The sequence below is a fragment of the Hylobates moloch genome, unplaced genomic scaffold (assembly GCF_009828535.3).
Source record: "Hylobates moloch isolate HMO894 unplaced genomic scaffold, HMol_V3 SCAFFOLD_6, whole genome shotgun sequence".
In the NCBI taxonomy this organism is placed as follows: domain Eukaryota; kingdom Metazoa; phylum Chordata; class Mammalia; order Primates; family Hylobatidae; genus Hylobates; species Hylobates moloch.
In genome coordinates, this window is record NW_026652281.1 from 104,757,136 (window position 1) to 104,773,388 (window position 16,253).

At 45.0% G+C, this 16,253-nt stretch overlaps 1 protein-coding gene across 4 annotated transcripts in view; it reads left to right on the top strand.

Annotated features, from left to right (window-relative positions):
- Positions 1 to 16,253, top strand: part of UTP4 (UTP4 small subunit processome component) — a 37,588-nt gene that overhangs the window by 7,731 nt on the left and 13,604 nt on the right. For 3 of the 4 annotated variants that reach the window (XM_032157755.2, XM_032157757.2, XM_032157753.2), the window contains 6 exons: positions 2,577 to 2,788; positions 9,759 to 9,930; positions 10,036 to 10,127; positions 12,755 to 12,851; positions 13,881 to 13,945; positions 15,344 to 15,466. In XM_032157755.2, the coding sequence (XP_032013646.1) occupies positions 2,577 to 2,788; positions 9,759 to 9,930; positions 10,036 to 10,127; positions 12,755 to 12,851; positions 13,881 to 13,945; positions 15,344 to 15,466 (761 nt within the window). The remainder of the gene's footprint in view (positions 1 to 2,576; positions 2,789 to 9,758; positions 9,931 to 10,035; positions 10,128 to 12,754; positions 12,852 to 13,880; positions 13,946 to 15,343; positions 15,467 to 16,253) is intronic. The other variant, XM_032157752.2, reaches the window with a different exon arrangement.

A 16,253-nucleotide genomic window follows, 5' to 3' on the forward strand; every position in this document is an offset into this window, starting at 1 on the left:
TGAGATACAGAGATAAAACAGGTTGGCTGGGCATGGTGGCTCACACCTGTAATCCCAGCACTTTGGGAGGCTGAGGTGGTGGATCACCTGAGGTCGGAAGTTCAAGACCAGCCTGACCAACATGGAGAAACCCTGTCTCTACTAAAAATACAAAATTAGCCGGGGTGGTGGTACATGCCTGTAATCCCATCTACTCAGGAGGCTGAGGCAGGAGAATCGCGCCATTGCACTCTAGCCTGGCAATAAGAGTGAAACTCTGTCTCAAAAAGAAAAAAAAAATCCCTTAAGCTTATTACAAAAAAGGAGTCCTTCTATATCTCTCTGACTCTCCTCGAGGCAACCACTTGTGACCCTTAGCTGATTCTTTTGGTATCTATCACTGCAGAACCTAGCATGCTTTTTATGCTACATTTTGATTTTTCAGCTTTAGACCATTTTTTACTGACTTCTACAACTTGCCCCTGTTTTTCTACCATCTGCCACAGGTATCCACACTCTCTCCTGATCCTCCCAGTATGGTCATATTATAACTTTGTTCAGATTAGTAGTTGATGTTTTCATTATTTTGACTATGTATATACTACTCACATAGTCAATTTCCTTTCTTTTCCTGTATACTTATTGTTTAATAGTATCTCTGTCTCTCTGTCTTATGATACATTCCCACATTTTTCCAGTTGCATAAATGAGATTCAAGTCCATCTGATTTTCTTTCTCCACTTTTATCTTTGTGAATAAGTCCCTCCCGGTGCCTTTTGACCCGCTCCCATCTGGCTTAGCCACCCTGGGCCTGCTGCACAACTGTGAGATCTGGAACTCTGGTTGATTTTTCCATTGTTCTTGAGATCTCCTTTGCTTCCCTGTCTGATAGGATCTCCTATTTCTGTGTTACTCACTTTCTTGGTTTATCCTTTGGTGGATCCTGAGTAAGAGTGCATGAGAAAGAATTCTAGGTTGGAAATTCTTTTCCCTTAGAATTCTGAAGCCCTGGCTCCGCTGTTTTCCAGCTCCCCATATTATTAGCAAATCAGATGCCATTCTGAGAGTTATCCCTTTGTATAGGACCTGTTTTGTTTGTTTTTCCCCCAGGAGCTTTTAGGATGTTTTATCCTTACTGTTATGAAATGTAATAATTAGGTTTCTTGGTGTGTGGATCAATTGATTATTCTGGACACCTGGTAGGTTCTTTTAATCCAGTACCCATGTCCTTCAGTTCTGGGGGGAAATTCTTTTACTCTTATTTTTCATTTCTTTGTCTTTTTACTATGCTTTCTCGGAGTTTGTCATTTTTATCTTTGAATCCTCTATTGAGTTTTTCATTTTTGACATTTCCAGAGTTCTTTTTTTGTTTCGTGAATCTTCTTTTTTATAGCATTCTCTTTTTGTTTCATTATACAGAAACTCTTCTCTTTCTAAGGCTATTAATAATTGTCAAGTGTTTTCACTCTGCCTGTTTCTTCCCTGTTATTCATTTATTTGTTTCTGTTAGTCCGTTTGGCCCCTCTGCCTTTCACATTAAAGGCTTTCCTCATGTCTGGTGATCATCTCATCACTGCATCATGTGGCTTACTGAGCTTGGGTTTCACTGAAGAATGATCTGGCTGGACTGCTTATTTGGGGTAGCCCTGAAGCCAGAATCTTCAGATCTTTTCTTTTGTGCCAGTTATGTTCCTCAGAAATGGTTTTTCATTCTCCTGCCTGGTGAGTATTGGCCTGGCTATCAGCATTCTAAGGGGAAAAAAAAGAATGGTGTTCTCAACATTCAGTGAGAAACGTTCACTTAATCCTGGTTTTTATATACTGCTTCTGCCTGATAGCCCTCCTCAGACAGCGTCTCCAGTATTCTGCTGATGTGCATTTTGGGAGCTTCCCACCTTCTTAGTCAGGGCATGGCTATCTGAGGGGTCTACCAGCTGTTAATAGATCCCTCTTTGAAGCCCTACTTACTCCTTTTCTAGAATATCTGGGGTCCGCAATTCCTGAGTCCAAGGATTCCATAGTATAAATCAGGTGGCTTCTTGACTTTCCTCTCTGCTGACCTGGGACTTAGTTTCAGGGCTCTGCTAAGTCAGTTGCCACTACTTGTCTGCTTTCTAGTTCCCCAAATTTTGTCACTGTTCTCTCCCTATCCTGTGGGATTTTGGAAAAGAGCAGTGTGTAATGTGTGTGTGCAGTTGACCAGCTTTAAGTGAATGTCCCAAATGTCTCTTTCCATTTCACCCCCCCAAAGGGGTTTCTGTTCTCATTCTCTTCCCTCCCTTCCTCCCTCTCTCACACCTTCTATCCCATTCCTGTTAGGATCTCCCAACACCCCTTCTCTTCAGGTAACCATTTTGGAGTTCCGAGATCAGGTTCACCAGAACTACCATTTATAGGCTGTTCAGTCAGCCCACCTACCATATCATGCTTACCACAAGCGGGTTTGTTATGTTGTTTCGTAGAGATGAGGTCTCACTTTGTTGCCTAGGCTGGCCTCAAACTCCAGGGCTCAAGCAGTCCTTCCACTTTGGCCACAGGCAGATTTTGGAGACAGAGAAATAAGTACCATTTGAAGGTGTGCTTTTTTGATTTTTCAGGCAGCACTGTTCATAAGATGATTGTGGACAGGCAGTATATGGGCGTGTCTAAGCGGAAGTGCATCGTGTGGGGTGTCGCCTTCTTGTCCGATGGCACTGTCATAAGTGTGGACTCTGCTGGGAAGGTGCAGTTCTGGGACTCAGCCACTGGGACACTTGTGAAGAGCCATCTCATCGCTAATGCTGATGTACAGTCCATTGCTGTAGCTGACGTGAGTACAGTCCCTGTTTAGAGTGGTTGATGTACACCCTTGGGGGTGAGTAGAGAAAGCAGCCTTAGTGACTTGCCACGAACACTGGTTCCTGATCCTGATGTTGTACTGGAGGAAGATGAGTTTAGGAAAATGCATCTGAAAACTCACATTGTTTCCATAGTACCTAACAATTGGTTAGAGAATACAGGATACTCCAAGAGATTAGTTAGCAGGAGATTTTCTTTAAACACTGCTCACCTCCAGTTCATCTTGTCTGATTGTAGATAGGGCGCAGCAGCCTAGAAGAATCTTGAGAAGCGCTATATTTATACCTTTGTATTTATGTATTTATTTTTAATTTAATTAAAAAAAATAGAGATGGGGTCTCCCTATGTTGCCCAAGGTGGTCTTAAATTCCTGGGCTGGGGGATCCTCCCATCTCAGCCTCCCAAAGTGCTGGGATTATAGGCAGGAACCATGGCACCTGGCCAAAATGTCTTATTTAGTAGTAGTTCTTTTTTTTTTTTTTTTTTTGTGTTTGGAGTCTAGCTCTGTCACCCAGGCTGGAGTGCAGTGGCACAATCTCGGCTCACTGCAACCTCTGCCTCCTGGGTTCAAGCAATTTCTCCTGCCTCAGTCTCTGGAGTAGGTGAGATTACAGGCGCCCGCCACCGTGCCCAGCTAATTTTTATATGTTTAGGCTTTCACCATGATGGCCAGGGTGGTTTGACTCATGACCTCAAGTGATCTGCCTGCCTCGGCCTCCCAAAGTGCTGAGATTACAGGCGTGAGCCACCACATCCAGCCTATTATTTTCTATGACATAAATATTATAGAAGAACGGTAACATGAATTCTCATTCAGAAACCTTTGAGTATTTTAGCAGTGAGACATGGAAAGTGACTTTATTTGTTGACTAGCTCCTTTATTCTTTATCTCCTTAGTTTGAGAATGATGTGCTATCCCACGTGCCAACATCCATATTCTAGCGTAGTGTTCCTATTCCATATCACATGTTTTTTGAGAACAGTTTGATGTATGTTAAAGCCCTGAAAAACATAGATGTCACCCGGGCGCAGTGGCTCACGCTTGTAATCCCAGCACTTTGGGAGGCCAAGCGGGCGGATCATGAAGTCAGGAGATCGAGACCACGCTGAAACCCCGTCTCTACTAAAAATACAAAAAATTAGCCGGGTGTGGTGGCAGGCGCCTGTAATCTCAGCTACCAGAGAGGCTGAGGCAGGAGAATGGCGTGACCCCAGGAGGCGGAGCTTGCAGTGAGCTGAGATTGCGCCACTGCACTCCAGCCTGGGCAACAGAGCGAGATTCCCTCTCAAAAAAAAAAACAAAAAACATAGATGTCACATGTAAGTGATAATAGTGGTATAAATTGAAATGAGTGGGATAAATTCCCCTTTAAAAATAGAGTTTTAGGCCGGGCGCGGTGGCTCACGCTTGTAATCCCAGCACTTTGGGAGGCCAAGGCGGGCGAATCACGAGGTCAGGAGATCGAGACCACGGTGAAACCCTGTCTCTACTAAAAATATAAAAAATTAGCCGGGCATGGTGGTGGGCGCCTGTAGTCCCAGCTACTCGGAGAGGCTGAGGCAGGAGAATGCCGTGAACCCGGGAGGCGGAGCTTGCAGTGAGCCAAGATTGCGCCACTGCACTCCAGCCTGGGCGACAGAACGAGACTCTGTCTCAAAAAAAAAAAAAAAAAATAGAGTTTTAATCCACAGCAGTTGTAATTATTATACTTGAGTTAATTATTGGCTGGGCGTGGTGACTCATGCCTGTAGTCCCAGCACTTTGGGAGGCCAAGGCGGGCAGATCACCTGAGGTCAGGAGTTCAAGACCAGCCTGGTCAACATGGTGAAACCCCGTCTCTATTAAAAATGCAAAAATTAGCTGGGCGTGGTGGTGGGCACCTATAATCCCATCTACTTGGGTGGCTGAGACAGGAGAATCACTTGAACCCGAGAGTCGGAGGTTGTAGTGAGCCGAGATCATGCCATTGCCCTCCAGCCTGGGCGACAAAAGTGGGACTCCATCTCAAATAAGAATAATAATAATAATAATAATAATAATGATTTCACTTAAGAGAAAGAGAATACAGAGTAAAGGAGAAGTCTTTGCCTTCCAAATCTCTCTCTGGATGGGACTTTGAGAAAACTAACCTTTTTAAAAAAATTTTTTGAGACAGTCTCTCACTCTGTTGCCCAGGCTGGAGTGCAGTGGTGCAATCTTGGCCCACTACAACCTCTGTCTCCTGGGTTCAAGAGATTCTCCTGACTCAGCCTCCCAAGTAGCTAGGATTACAGGTGTATGCCAGCATGCCAGGCTAATTTTTGTAATTTTAGTAGAGACTGGGTTTTACCATGGCTGGTTTTGAACTCCTGACCTCAGGTGATCCACCCGCCTTGGCCTCCCAAAGTACTGGGATTAAAGGCATGAGCCACCGCCCCTGGCTTTTTCTTTTTCTTTTTTTTTTTTCTTTTTGTAAAGTAAGTAAACTGTGTAGTTGGAGGTGGGGAAGTGTTTGAGTTCCTAAGCTGCTGGGTATGCCCGCTTTTGTCTTAGGCTAATGGTTTTCAAGTAGTGTCTTTAGAGATGAGGGAGAGGCTCCTCAGGGCCACCTTATGTGCTGTCCTTGAAAAATGCTTTCCTTTCTGCTACACAGTCATGACCCTGCAAGAGAGTTGGCATAAGGTTAAGGCAGTGTGGTGTGCCCAGAGCACAGGCTTTGGGGCCAGATGGCTGTGTTTGTCATGCCTTTAAACCCTTTGGAGCTCTGGTTTCCTTATCTGTGAAAAAGGTTACTAAATGATGATTAGGCAGAAAAGTTATAATCATGATTCATACAAGTATGAAATGGAAATAAGTCAGATTTTCTGTAACTCCTTAATGAAGGAACCAGTAAGATATTTCAAGCAGTTCAACCCAGGAGGCAGAGGTTGCAGTGAGCCAAGATTGTGCCGTTGCACTCCAGCCTGGGCAACAGAGACTCTGTCTCAAAAAAATAAAAAAATAAAATAAAATAAAAGAGTTTCCAAACTTTAGTCCTTTTACCATTAGTTTTGTAATTCTCCCCACGTTATTTACTTTTAAACTATTTTAAAAGTGTACATTTCAGTGGAATAAAGTTCATTCACGTTGTTGTATAGCTATCACCACTATCCATTTTCAGAATTTTTTCATCACCACAAACAGAAACCTGTACTCATTAAACACTACCTCCTCATTCCTCCCTTCTCTCAGCCTCTGGTCACCTCTATTCTACTTTCTGTCCCTATGAATTTGCTTATAACATTTGTTATTTTGTATCTGGCTTATTTTACTTAGCATATTGTTCTCAAGATTCATCCATCTTGTAGCATTACCAGTATTTCATTCCTTACTAAGACTGCATAATACTTGCGTGTGTGTTTTGTTTATCCATTCATCTATTAATGGATGTTTGGGTTGTTTCCATCTTTTGGCTGTTGTAAATAATGCTGCTCTAGGCCAGGTGCCTGTAATCCCAGCACTTTGGGAGACCAAGGCAGGTGGATCAGTTGAGGTCAGGAGTTCGAGACCAGCCTGGCCAGTATGATGAAACCCTGTCTCTACAAAAAATACAAAAATTAGCCGGCATGGTGCTGCGTGCCTGTAATCCCAGCTACTTGAGAGGCTGAGGCGGGAGAATTGCTTGAACCTGGGAGGTAGAGGTTGCAGTGAGCCGAGATCGTGCCATTGCACTCCAGCCTGGTCAACAGAGTGCAACTCCAGCTCAAAATAAAAATAATAATAATAGGTCGGGCGTGGTGGCTCACGCCTGTAAACCTACCACTTTGGGAGGCTGAGGCAGGTGGATTGGCTGAGCTCAGGAGTTCCAGACCAGCCTGGGCAACATGGTGAAACTCTGTCTCTACTAAAATACAAAAAAATTAGCTGGACGTGGTGGTGTGCGCCTGTAGTCCCAGCTACTCGGGAGGCTGAGGCAGGAGAATCGCTTGAACCAGGAAGGTGGAGGTTGCAGTGATCTGAGATCATCCCACTGCACTCCAGCCTGGGCGACAGAGCTGTCTCCAAACAAACAAACAAAAAATAATAATGCTGCTCTGAACATTGAGGTACAAGTACAGGTTGAGTGTCTCTGATCTGGTTCTGCTTGGAACCAGAAGTGTTTCAGATTTTGGACTTTTTTTGGGTTTTGGAATATTTGCGTATACATAATGAGATATCTTGGGGATAGGACCCCAGCAAGAAATTCATTTATGTTTCATATGTACCTGATACACGTAGCCTGACAGTAATTTTGTACAATATTTTATTCATTTTGTGCATGAAACGCAGTTTTGACTGCGATCCAGCAGATGAGGTCAGATGTGAAGTTTTCTACTTGTGGTGTCATGTTAGCACTCAAAAAGTTTCGGATTTTGGATTAGGTAGGAATCCTTTTTTTTTTTAAATTATTTTAGCTAGGACTACAGGCTCATGCCACCACGCCTGTCTAATTTTTGTTTTTGTGTGTTTTTTTTTTTTTTTTTTTTTTTGAGACGGAGTCTTGCTCTGTCGCCCAGGCTGGAGTGCAGTGGCACAATCTCCGTTCACTGCAAGCTCCGCCTCCCTGGTTCACGCCAGTCTCCTGCCTCAGCCTCCCAAGTAGCTACTACAGGCGGCCGCCACCACACCCGGCTAATTTTTTGTATTTTTTTTTTCAGTAGAGACGGGTTTTCACTGTGTTAGCCAGGATGGTCTCGATCTCCTGACCTCGTGATCTGCCCGCCTCGGCCTCCCAAAGTGCTGGAATTACAGGTGTGAGCCACTGCGCCCAGCCTAATTTTTGTATTTTTAATAGAGACGGGGTTTTATCATGTTGGCCAGGCTGGTCTCTAACCCCTGACCTCAAGTGATCCGCCCGCCTCAGCCTCCCAAGGTGCTGTGATTACAGGCCTGAGCCACCACGCCCGGCCCTGGATTAGGAATCTTCAATCTGTATTAGTATAGCTGTTTGAGTTCCTGCCTTCAATCCTTCAATTCTTTTGGATGTATATCTTCATTACTTTTTTTTTTTTTTGAGACAGAGTCTTGCTGTGTCACCCAGGTGGAGTGCAGTGGTGTAATCCTGGCTCACTGCAGCCTCTGCCTCCCAGGCTCAAGCAGTCCTCCTACCTCAGCCTCCCAAGTGGCTGGGACTACAGGCATGCACCAGCAGGCTAAGTTTTTAACATTTTTTGTAGAGATGCAGTCTCACTATGTTGCCCAGGATGGTCTCAAATTCCTGGGCTGAAGTGATTCTCCTGCCTTCCAAAGTGCGGGATTACAGATGTGAGCCATCACGTCCGGCCGCATTGCTACTCTTGCTTGGGTTTTTTGTTTGTGTTGTGAGTTGTGTTTTTTTGTTTTGTTTTGTTTTTTCTTATTTCTTCCATTCTTTTTAAAGATGAGACTTTGGGAGGCTGGGGTGGGTGGATCACCTGAGGTCAGGAGTTTGAGACCAGCCTGGCAAACATGGTAAAACCCTGTCTCTACTGAAAAATAAATACAAGCCTGGGCGCGGTGACTCACACCTGTAATCCCAGCACTTTGGGAGGCCGAGGAGGGTGGATCACCTGAGGTCAGGAGTTTGAGACCAGCCTGGACAACGTGGTGAAATCCCGTCTCTACTAATAATACAAAAATTAACCAAGCATGGTGGCACACACCTGTAATCCCAGCTACTCAGAAGGCTGAGACAGGAAAATGGCTTGAACCAAGGAGGCAGGGGTTGCGGTGAGCTGAGATCGCGCCATTGCACTCTAGCCTGGGCGACAAGAGTGAAACTCTGTCTCAAAAACAAAAACAAAAATTAGCCAGGTGTAGTGATGTGTGCCTGTAATCTCAGCTACTTGGGAGGCTGAGGTGGGAGAATCTCTTGAACCCAGGAAGGCAGAAGTTGCAGTGAGCCGAGATCATGCCACTGCACTCCAGCCTGGGTGATAGAGCCAGACTCCGTCTCAAAAAATAAAAACAAAAAAATAAAAAATAAAGATGAGGTCTCACTATGTTGTGCAGACTGGTCTCCAACTTCTGGGCTCAAGTGATCCTCCTGCCCAGTCTCCGGAGTAGCTGGAACTACAGGTTTGTGCTGCTCTGCCCACCTCGTTTATTTAAGAAACTCTTTTTTTATTGGTGTTTCTTGCATTTTCTTATCTTTTTTTTAAGCCGGAGTCTCGCTCTGTTGCCCAGCCTGGAGTGCAGTGGTGCGATCTTGGCATACTGCAACCTCTGCCTCCCAGGTTCAAGTGATTCTTCTGCCTCAGCCGTCCAAATAGTTGGGATTACAGGCATGCGCCACCACGCCCAGCTAATTTTTGTATTTTTAGTATCGACGGGGTTCACCGTGTTAGCCAGGCTGGTCTCAAACTCCTGGCCTCAAGTGATCCACCCAGCTCAGCTTCCCAAAGTGCTGGGATTATAGGAGTGAGCCACCATGCCTGGCTGATGTTTCTTGGATGTTTTTAATGAAATAAACGTTATTAAGAAACACCTGTTCTAGTTCCAAATAAAGATTATCAGTATTTTTATTGGCTTAATACATTTCTTCAGCGATAATAGCTTGATCATGTTAAATATTCGTATTAAATAACATGGTATGGATTTCTTTGTTAGGTTTTTCTCTTACGTTCTTTCGAAGGATTTAAATTTCTCAAGTAGGTCCTGGGTATTTTATCTCTCTCAACGCTATTCTAAGGAGGTCTATGTTGGGTATATGAAGCATTGCTGTATTGTTCCTACTGTAGACATTGTTAATTTTGTCAGTAGGGGGCGCATTGTTACCAGTGTCTGAGCTTGCTCCTCTGATGGGAATCCTTAGCTTCTGGAAGGAAAAGACCCTTGTAACTTTCCTCCTGATTCTGGGCATAGGTTTACCCCTAAGCTGCCGAGACTGAAAACCTCAGGGAATATTTTTCCATCCAGGCCTTGTTTTGCTTACGTGTACCTCCCTCATGATTTAATTCCTCAGCAAGAAGACAGTTTCGTGGTGGGCACAGCCGAGGGAACAGTCTTCCATTTTCAGCTGGTCCCTCTGACATCTAACAGCAGTGAGAAGCAGTGGGTGCGGACAAAACCGTTCCAGCATCACACTCACGACGTGCGCACTGTGGCCCACAGCCCAACAGCGCTGATATCTGGAGGTGGGTTCCCCTCCTGGCGAGGCTGCTGCTTTACCCTGCCCGGTTCTGGCTGTTCTCATGCAGGATGACTTCTAATTCTGTACACCTTCTCCCCTGCTTTCCCAGGGACTGACACCCACTTAGTCATTCGTCCTCTCATGGAGAAGGTGGAGGTAAAGAATTACGATGCCGCTCTCCGAAAAATCACCTTTCCCCACGTAAGTGTCCATTCCAAGCCCCTGCTAACCCCTCATCTCCACATCCCTGTGTTCCCCTGTCCCATAAGCTCTGAGCACAGCTCATGCTTGGCAAGTTTGTAGGACTTTTTTTTTTGAGACAGAGTTTGCTCTTGTTGCCCAGGCTGGAGTGCAGTGGCACGATCTCGGCTCACCACAACCTCCACCTCCCGGGTTCAAGCAATTCTCCTGCCTCAGCCTCCTGAGTAGCTGGGATTACAGGCATGCGCCACCACGCTCGGCTAATTTTGTATCTTTAGTAGAGACTGGGTTTCTCCTTGTTGGTCAGACTGGTCTCAGAACTCCCACCCTCAGGTGATCTGCCCGCCTCGGCCTCCCAGAGTGCTGGGATTATAAGCGTGAGCCACCGTGCTCAGTCTTGTAGTCGTTTTCTTTTTTTTGAGACGAAGTCTCACTCTGTCGCCCAGGCTGGAGTGCAGTGGCACAGCTCCACTCACTGCAAGCTCCACCTCCCAGGTTCACGCCATTCTCCTGCCTCAGCCTTCTGAGTAGCTGGGACTGCAGGTGCCCACCACCACGCCCGGCTAATTTTTTGAATTTTTAGTAGAGACGGAGTTTCGCTGTGTTAGCCAGGATGGTCTCGATCTCCTGACCTTGTGATCCGCCCGCCTCAGCCTCCCGAAGTGCTGGGATTACAAGCGTGAGCCACCGCGCCCAGCCCCCCCCCTTTTTTTTAACCATCTGGGACATGGAGATATTCTAGGACTTTCTGTAGCCACCTTCTTCATTCCTTCTGTTTTTGAGGCAAGCCACTGCAAAGACATTTATGGGGGTAAGAGATATGCAGCACACCTAGTTCAGTTTCTGGGGAAATTTTTCCCTTTTCCAAATAGTTGTGGGTTATGAGAATTTTGTTAGTTTGTCTTTCAGGGTAGGTTCTATTCTGGGTGGGAGCAGGAAAACCCAGGCTTCCAGTGTTCTAGGTAAATGGTACCATCTTCCCAAGCTAGAAAACTTGCTCCCCACACCTACTGTCCCATTCATTCAAGCAGTAAACCTCATTGAGTCTACTCATCAGTATCTTTATACATATGTCATAGATATAGATAGATAGATCAACAACTCTATTGAGGCATATTTGATATATTAAAAACCATACATATTTAATGCATATAGTTTGATGAGGTTGAACATAGTCCTAATAATCTCTTGAATCGAGTCATTCATTTCTCTTTGTCTACGCTGGCATCACCCTAGTTTGGATCAATGTCTTTTCTCATCTGGGTTCCTTTACAGTAGCTTCTTAATCATGTCCTTTTATTTCCATTTGTGTCATTCTACCCTATGCTTCATTGATCTTATTTTATTTTATTCGTTTTTGTTTTTTTGAGACAAGGTCTTGCTCCGTCACCCAGGCTGGATTGCAGTGGTGTGATCTTGGCTCACTGTAACCTCTGTTTCCTGAGCTTAAGCAATCCTCCCACCTCAGCCTCCCGAGTTGCTGGAGCAACAGGCATGCGCCACCATGCTCAGCTAATTTCTTTTTTCTTTCTTTCTTTTTTTTTTGAGACGGAGCTTTGCTCTTTTTGCCCAGGCTGGAGTGCAATGGCGTGATCTCAGCTCACTGCAACCTCAGTCTCCTGGGTTCAAGTGATTCTCCTGCCTCAGCCTCCCTGGTAGCTGGGATTACAGGCACCCGCCACCATGCCCGGGTAATTTTTTGTATTTTTAGTAGAGACAGGGTTTCACCATGTTGGCCAGGCTGGTCTCGAACTCCTGATCTCAGGTGATCCACCTGCCTTGGCCTCCCAAAGTGCTGGGATTACAGGCGTGAGCCACTGCGCCCAGCTAATTTTTTTTTTTTTTTTTTTAATAGACACAAGATCTCACTGTCTTGCCCAGGCCAGTCTCAAACTCCTGGTCTCAAGCAGTCCTCACACCTCAGCCTCCCAAGTGCTGGGATTACAGGCATGAGCCACTGCTCCAGGCCCATTGATCTGTTTTAAAGCAACTTTGTTCATCGCTCCATGCTTCAGAGCCTCTAGTTATCCCAGCTGGCTTCAGCATAAAGACAGTTTCCTTAGTGTGTCTTATAGAACCTCCATCCAGGCCTGGCCCTTCAGCTTCCTTTTGCATCTCTCCTGCTTGTAGCACCCTCACCCAGGCTAGCCATTCTCAAGGTCTTTTTGTTCCCTCAAATACTCTTACCTTTGAGCTATGTCACATGCCATCACCCTCCTCAGAACGTTCTGCCCTGCCTCCTTCACCTGACTGGTCTTTCCCGGTGAACCTCTTCTGGGCTTCTGTATTTACCACCACACGGCTAGGTTAGATGTCCTCTCTCCTTCTTTTTCAGTACATACTATGTTTAGCCGTGTTTAAAATTCTTGGCACACTGAAGTCTAATTGCTGATTTAATTTTGTGTCACCCCTTTAGAAGCATCTTGAGAGCAGTAGCTATGTTTTAATTCATCATTGTGTTTGTAGATCCCAGGGCAGTGCCTGGCATATGGGAGTACTTAGGAAATATTTATCAAGGGAATGGATTTCAGCAGTAAAAAAACGTGCTAAGGTGGTGCTGCTGTATCTGGTACTGAGGCAGTAGATGACCCTGAGTTATTTTTTAACTTTTTGATTCTTGGATATAGCGACGTCTCATTTCCTGTTCTAAAAAGAGGCAGCTTCTCCTTTTCCAGTTTGCTCATCACTTGGAACTTTGGCGACTGGGATCCACAGTTGCAACAGGTAAGATGGGAGCATGTTTTTTTCTTTTTTTCTTTTTTTTTTTTTTTTGAGATGGAGTCTCGCTGTGTCGCCCAGGCTGGAGTGCAGTGGCGCAATCTCGGCTCACTGCAAGCTCCGCCTCCTGGGTTCACGCCATTCTCCTGCCTCAGCCTCTCCGAGTAGCTGGGACTACAGGCACCCGCCACCGCGCCCGGCTAATTTTTTTTTTTGTATTTTTAATAGAGACGGGGTTTCACCGTGGTCTCGATCTCCTGACCTCGTGATCCACCCGCCTCGGCCTCCCAAAGTGCTGGGATTACAAGCGTGAGCCACCGCGCCCGGCCAAGGGAGCATGTTTTTTTCAATAAGAAAACTGGAGAGAGAAGCCAGAAATCAGAATTGCAGTTGGAATTCTGATTACAGAAAAACTGAAGTAGACTTTTGTGTCCATTTTAACTAATGGTTTTCCCACCCATTAGATAAAGCAAATAAGTTGTTTAGAGTATTAGAATCTTTAGCAGGATATTGAGTCATCTCTTAAAAGTTTATGGCTCTAGGTGGTGCGCTGCAGGGTGTAGTCAAGGCGAGGGTTGAAGAATCGTAGTTTGCACTAGCTTAACTGAGGTGAAAACAGACTGTTGAAAAACAACAAGATTTAATGATGGGTAATGATAATCCTGTATGAAAAAGAAGATCACATGGATCTTATTGGAGTGACAGCCTAGTGGCCTTTTTGACTTATTAAGGAAATGTTTGAGTTCTCTCGTTTGCAGTGGATTAAAATCGAGGCCACACAAACTCCACCTGCATGCCTGGCTATGGACTAGAGCTTCAGGGAATTAGTGATGTATCAGAGGATAGAAGCAAAGGAAGTACTGCTTTCCTCTTCATATACCCCTCAAAAATTGTGAGCTTACTCAGTGAGCTTGCATTTTTCTGATTTCCCACTGATAGAGATTCCATTCTTCCAAGGAGTGACTTTTTAGAAGAAAAAATGTACAAATACTCTTTCTTTCATAAGAAAAATCTCAGGGAAGTTTCTCGTTTCAGGCAAGAATGGGGATACTCTTCCACTCTCTAAAAATGCAGATCATTTATTGCACCTAAAGACAAAGGTAAGGAAGTTTGTTTAGGCTCTGAATTCTAGAACGTTTTTCCCATTCTGAATTTTGAGGTTACTTAGTTTGCATCATAAATTGTATAAATTCTAAAACTATTTGAATGAAGGACTGTGTCACTAGGCCTGGGTTTCCTGTGATTATAAGTAGGACGTTGAGGATTTATTAGATGGATGTATACAGGAAATAGGTTTCTCTTCTTTTGATATTATTATGAAAATAATGTGCTTTTATTTATTTATTTATTTGTTTGTTTGTTTGTTTATTTTTGAGACGGAGTTTCACTCTTGTTGCCCAGGCTGGAGTGCAATGGCACCACCTCGGCTCACCAAAACCTCCGCCTCCTGGGTTCAAGCGATTCTCCTGCTTTAGCCCCCCGAGTAGCTGGGATTACAGGCATGCACCACCACGCCTGGCTAATTTTTTGTATTTTTAGTAGAGATAGGGTTGGTCAGGCTGGTCTTGAACTCAGATGGTCCGCCTGCCTTGGCCTCCCAAAGTGCTGGGATTACAGGCGTGAGCCACCGTGCCCAGCCATGTGCATATTTTTAAAAACTCAAATAGTACAAAAGGGTATACTATGAAAAAAAAAATCATTTTGTTTTGTGAGTTTTTAAAAACTACATAAATGTTACATTCAACTTTTCTTTATTCTCCAGATTCTTTTTTTTTTTTTGATTAGTTGGTTGGTTTTTTGTTTGTTTGCTTACTTTTTTGAGGCAGGGTCTCATTGTGTTATCCAGGCTGGAGAGCTGTGGCACGGTCACGGCTCACTGCAGCCTCAACCTCCCAGGCTCAGATGATCCTCCCACTTCACCCTCTCAGGTAGCTGGGACTACAGGTGTGCACCACCATGCCCGGCTAATTTTTTGTAGAGTCAGGGTTTCACCATGTTGTCCAGACAGGTCTTGAACTCCTGGGCTCAAGCAATCCTCCACCTTGGCCTCCCAAAGTGCTGGGATTACAGGCATGACCCACTGTACCTGGCCTTCAAATGTTTTTCATTTGCTATTTCTTAGAAGTCTTTAAAGCAGAATGTCGTAGACAAAACAGGAAATAAGTACTTCAAACCACCTATCCTCCCAAGCTTTCCTTCAGTAGATGCCTCCCTGCTCAGGTTTCTGAAGTTGGGGTCTAGTATGAGGCTATCTATGAAGTATTCAAAGGGCCAAAATAAGAATAGACCTCCAGTCTCGGATTTGGAAATCAAAGCTATGCCTTTTAGGTGCTCTGCCTCTGAAATAATCATATTAATGCAGACCACACGTGGATCGAGATTATGTGTAGATATCTGTGGATATGTCCAGAGTGGCAAGAGCTTGAGGCATCATGTCCCAGTGCACCTTGTTATGTGAAGTTTAATTGCACATTCATCTTGATTCGTGATATTGCCAGGGTCCTGAGAACATTATCTGTAGCTGTATCTCTCCATGTGGAAGTTGGATAGCCTATTCTACAGTTTCTCGGTTTTTTCTCTGTCGGCTGAATTATGAACACGACAACATAAGCCTCAAAAGGGTAAGTGATAGCCCAGTGTCTGGTCACATAAGAGGAAACTTCCTGAATATGTCATTTTTGTGTGAAGTGGAAATCAACTGGATATGAATCCTTGCTCAGTTAAAAACTATTTGGAGATTTGGAGAGGGCTGTTATGAAACAGTGTTTTATTTCCTTTTTTTTTTTTTTTGAGACGGAGTTTTGCTCTTGTCACCCAGGCTATAGTGCAATGGCATAGTCTTGGCCCACTGCAACCTCCGCCTCTTGGGTTCAAGCGATTCCTGTGCTTCAGTCTCCTGAGTAGCTGGGATTACAAGCGCCCACCACCACGCCTGGCTGATTTTTGTATTTTTAGTAGAGATGGAGTTTCACCACCCGTTGGCCATGCTGGTCCTGAACTCCTGACCTCAAGTGATTCACCCGCCTCAGCCTCCCAAAGTGCTGGGTGCTGGGATTACAGGCGTGAGCCACCGCACCCAGCCTTTTTTTTTTGACCGAGTTTCGCTCTTTTCACCCAGGCTGGAGTGCAGTGGCACCATCTCAGCTCACCGCAATCTCTGCCTCTCTGGTTCAAGCCATTCTCCTGCCTCAGCCTCCCGAGTAGCTGGGATTACAGGTGCCCACCACCAGGCCTGGCTAATTTTTGTGTCTTTAGTAGAGATGGGATTTCACCACGTTGGCCAGGCTGTCCTGAACTCCTGACCTCAGGTGATCCACCCCCTCAGCCTCCCAAAGTGCTGGGATTACAGGCGTGAGACACTGCGCCCGGCTCACACCCAGCCTTTATTTCCATTTTGAAATTGAGGTA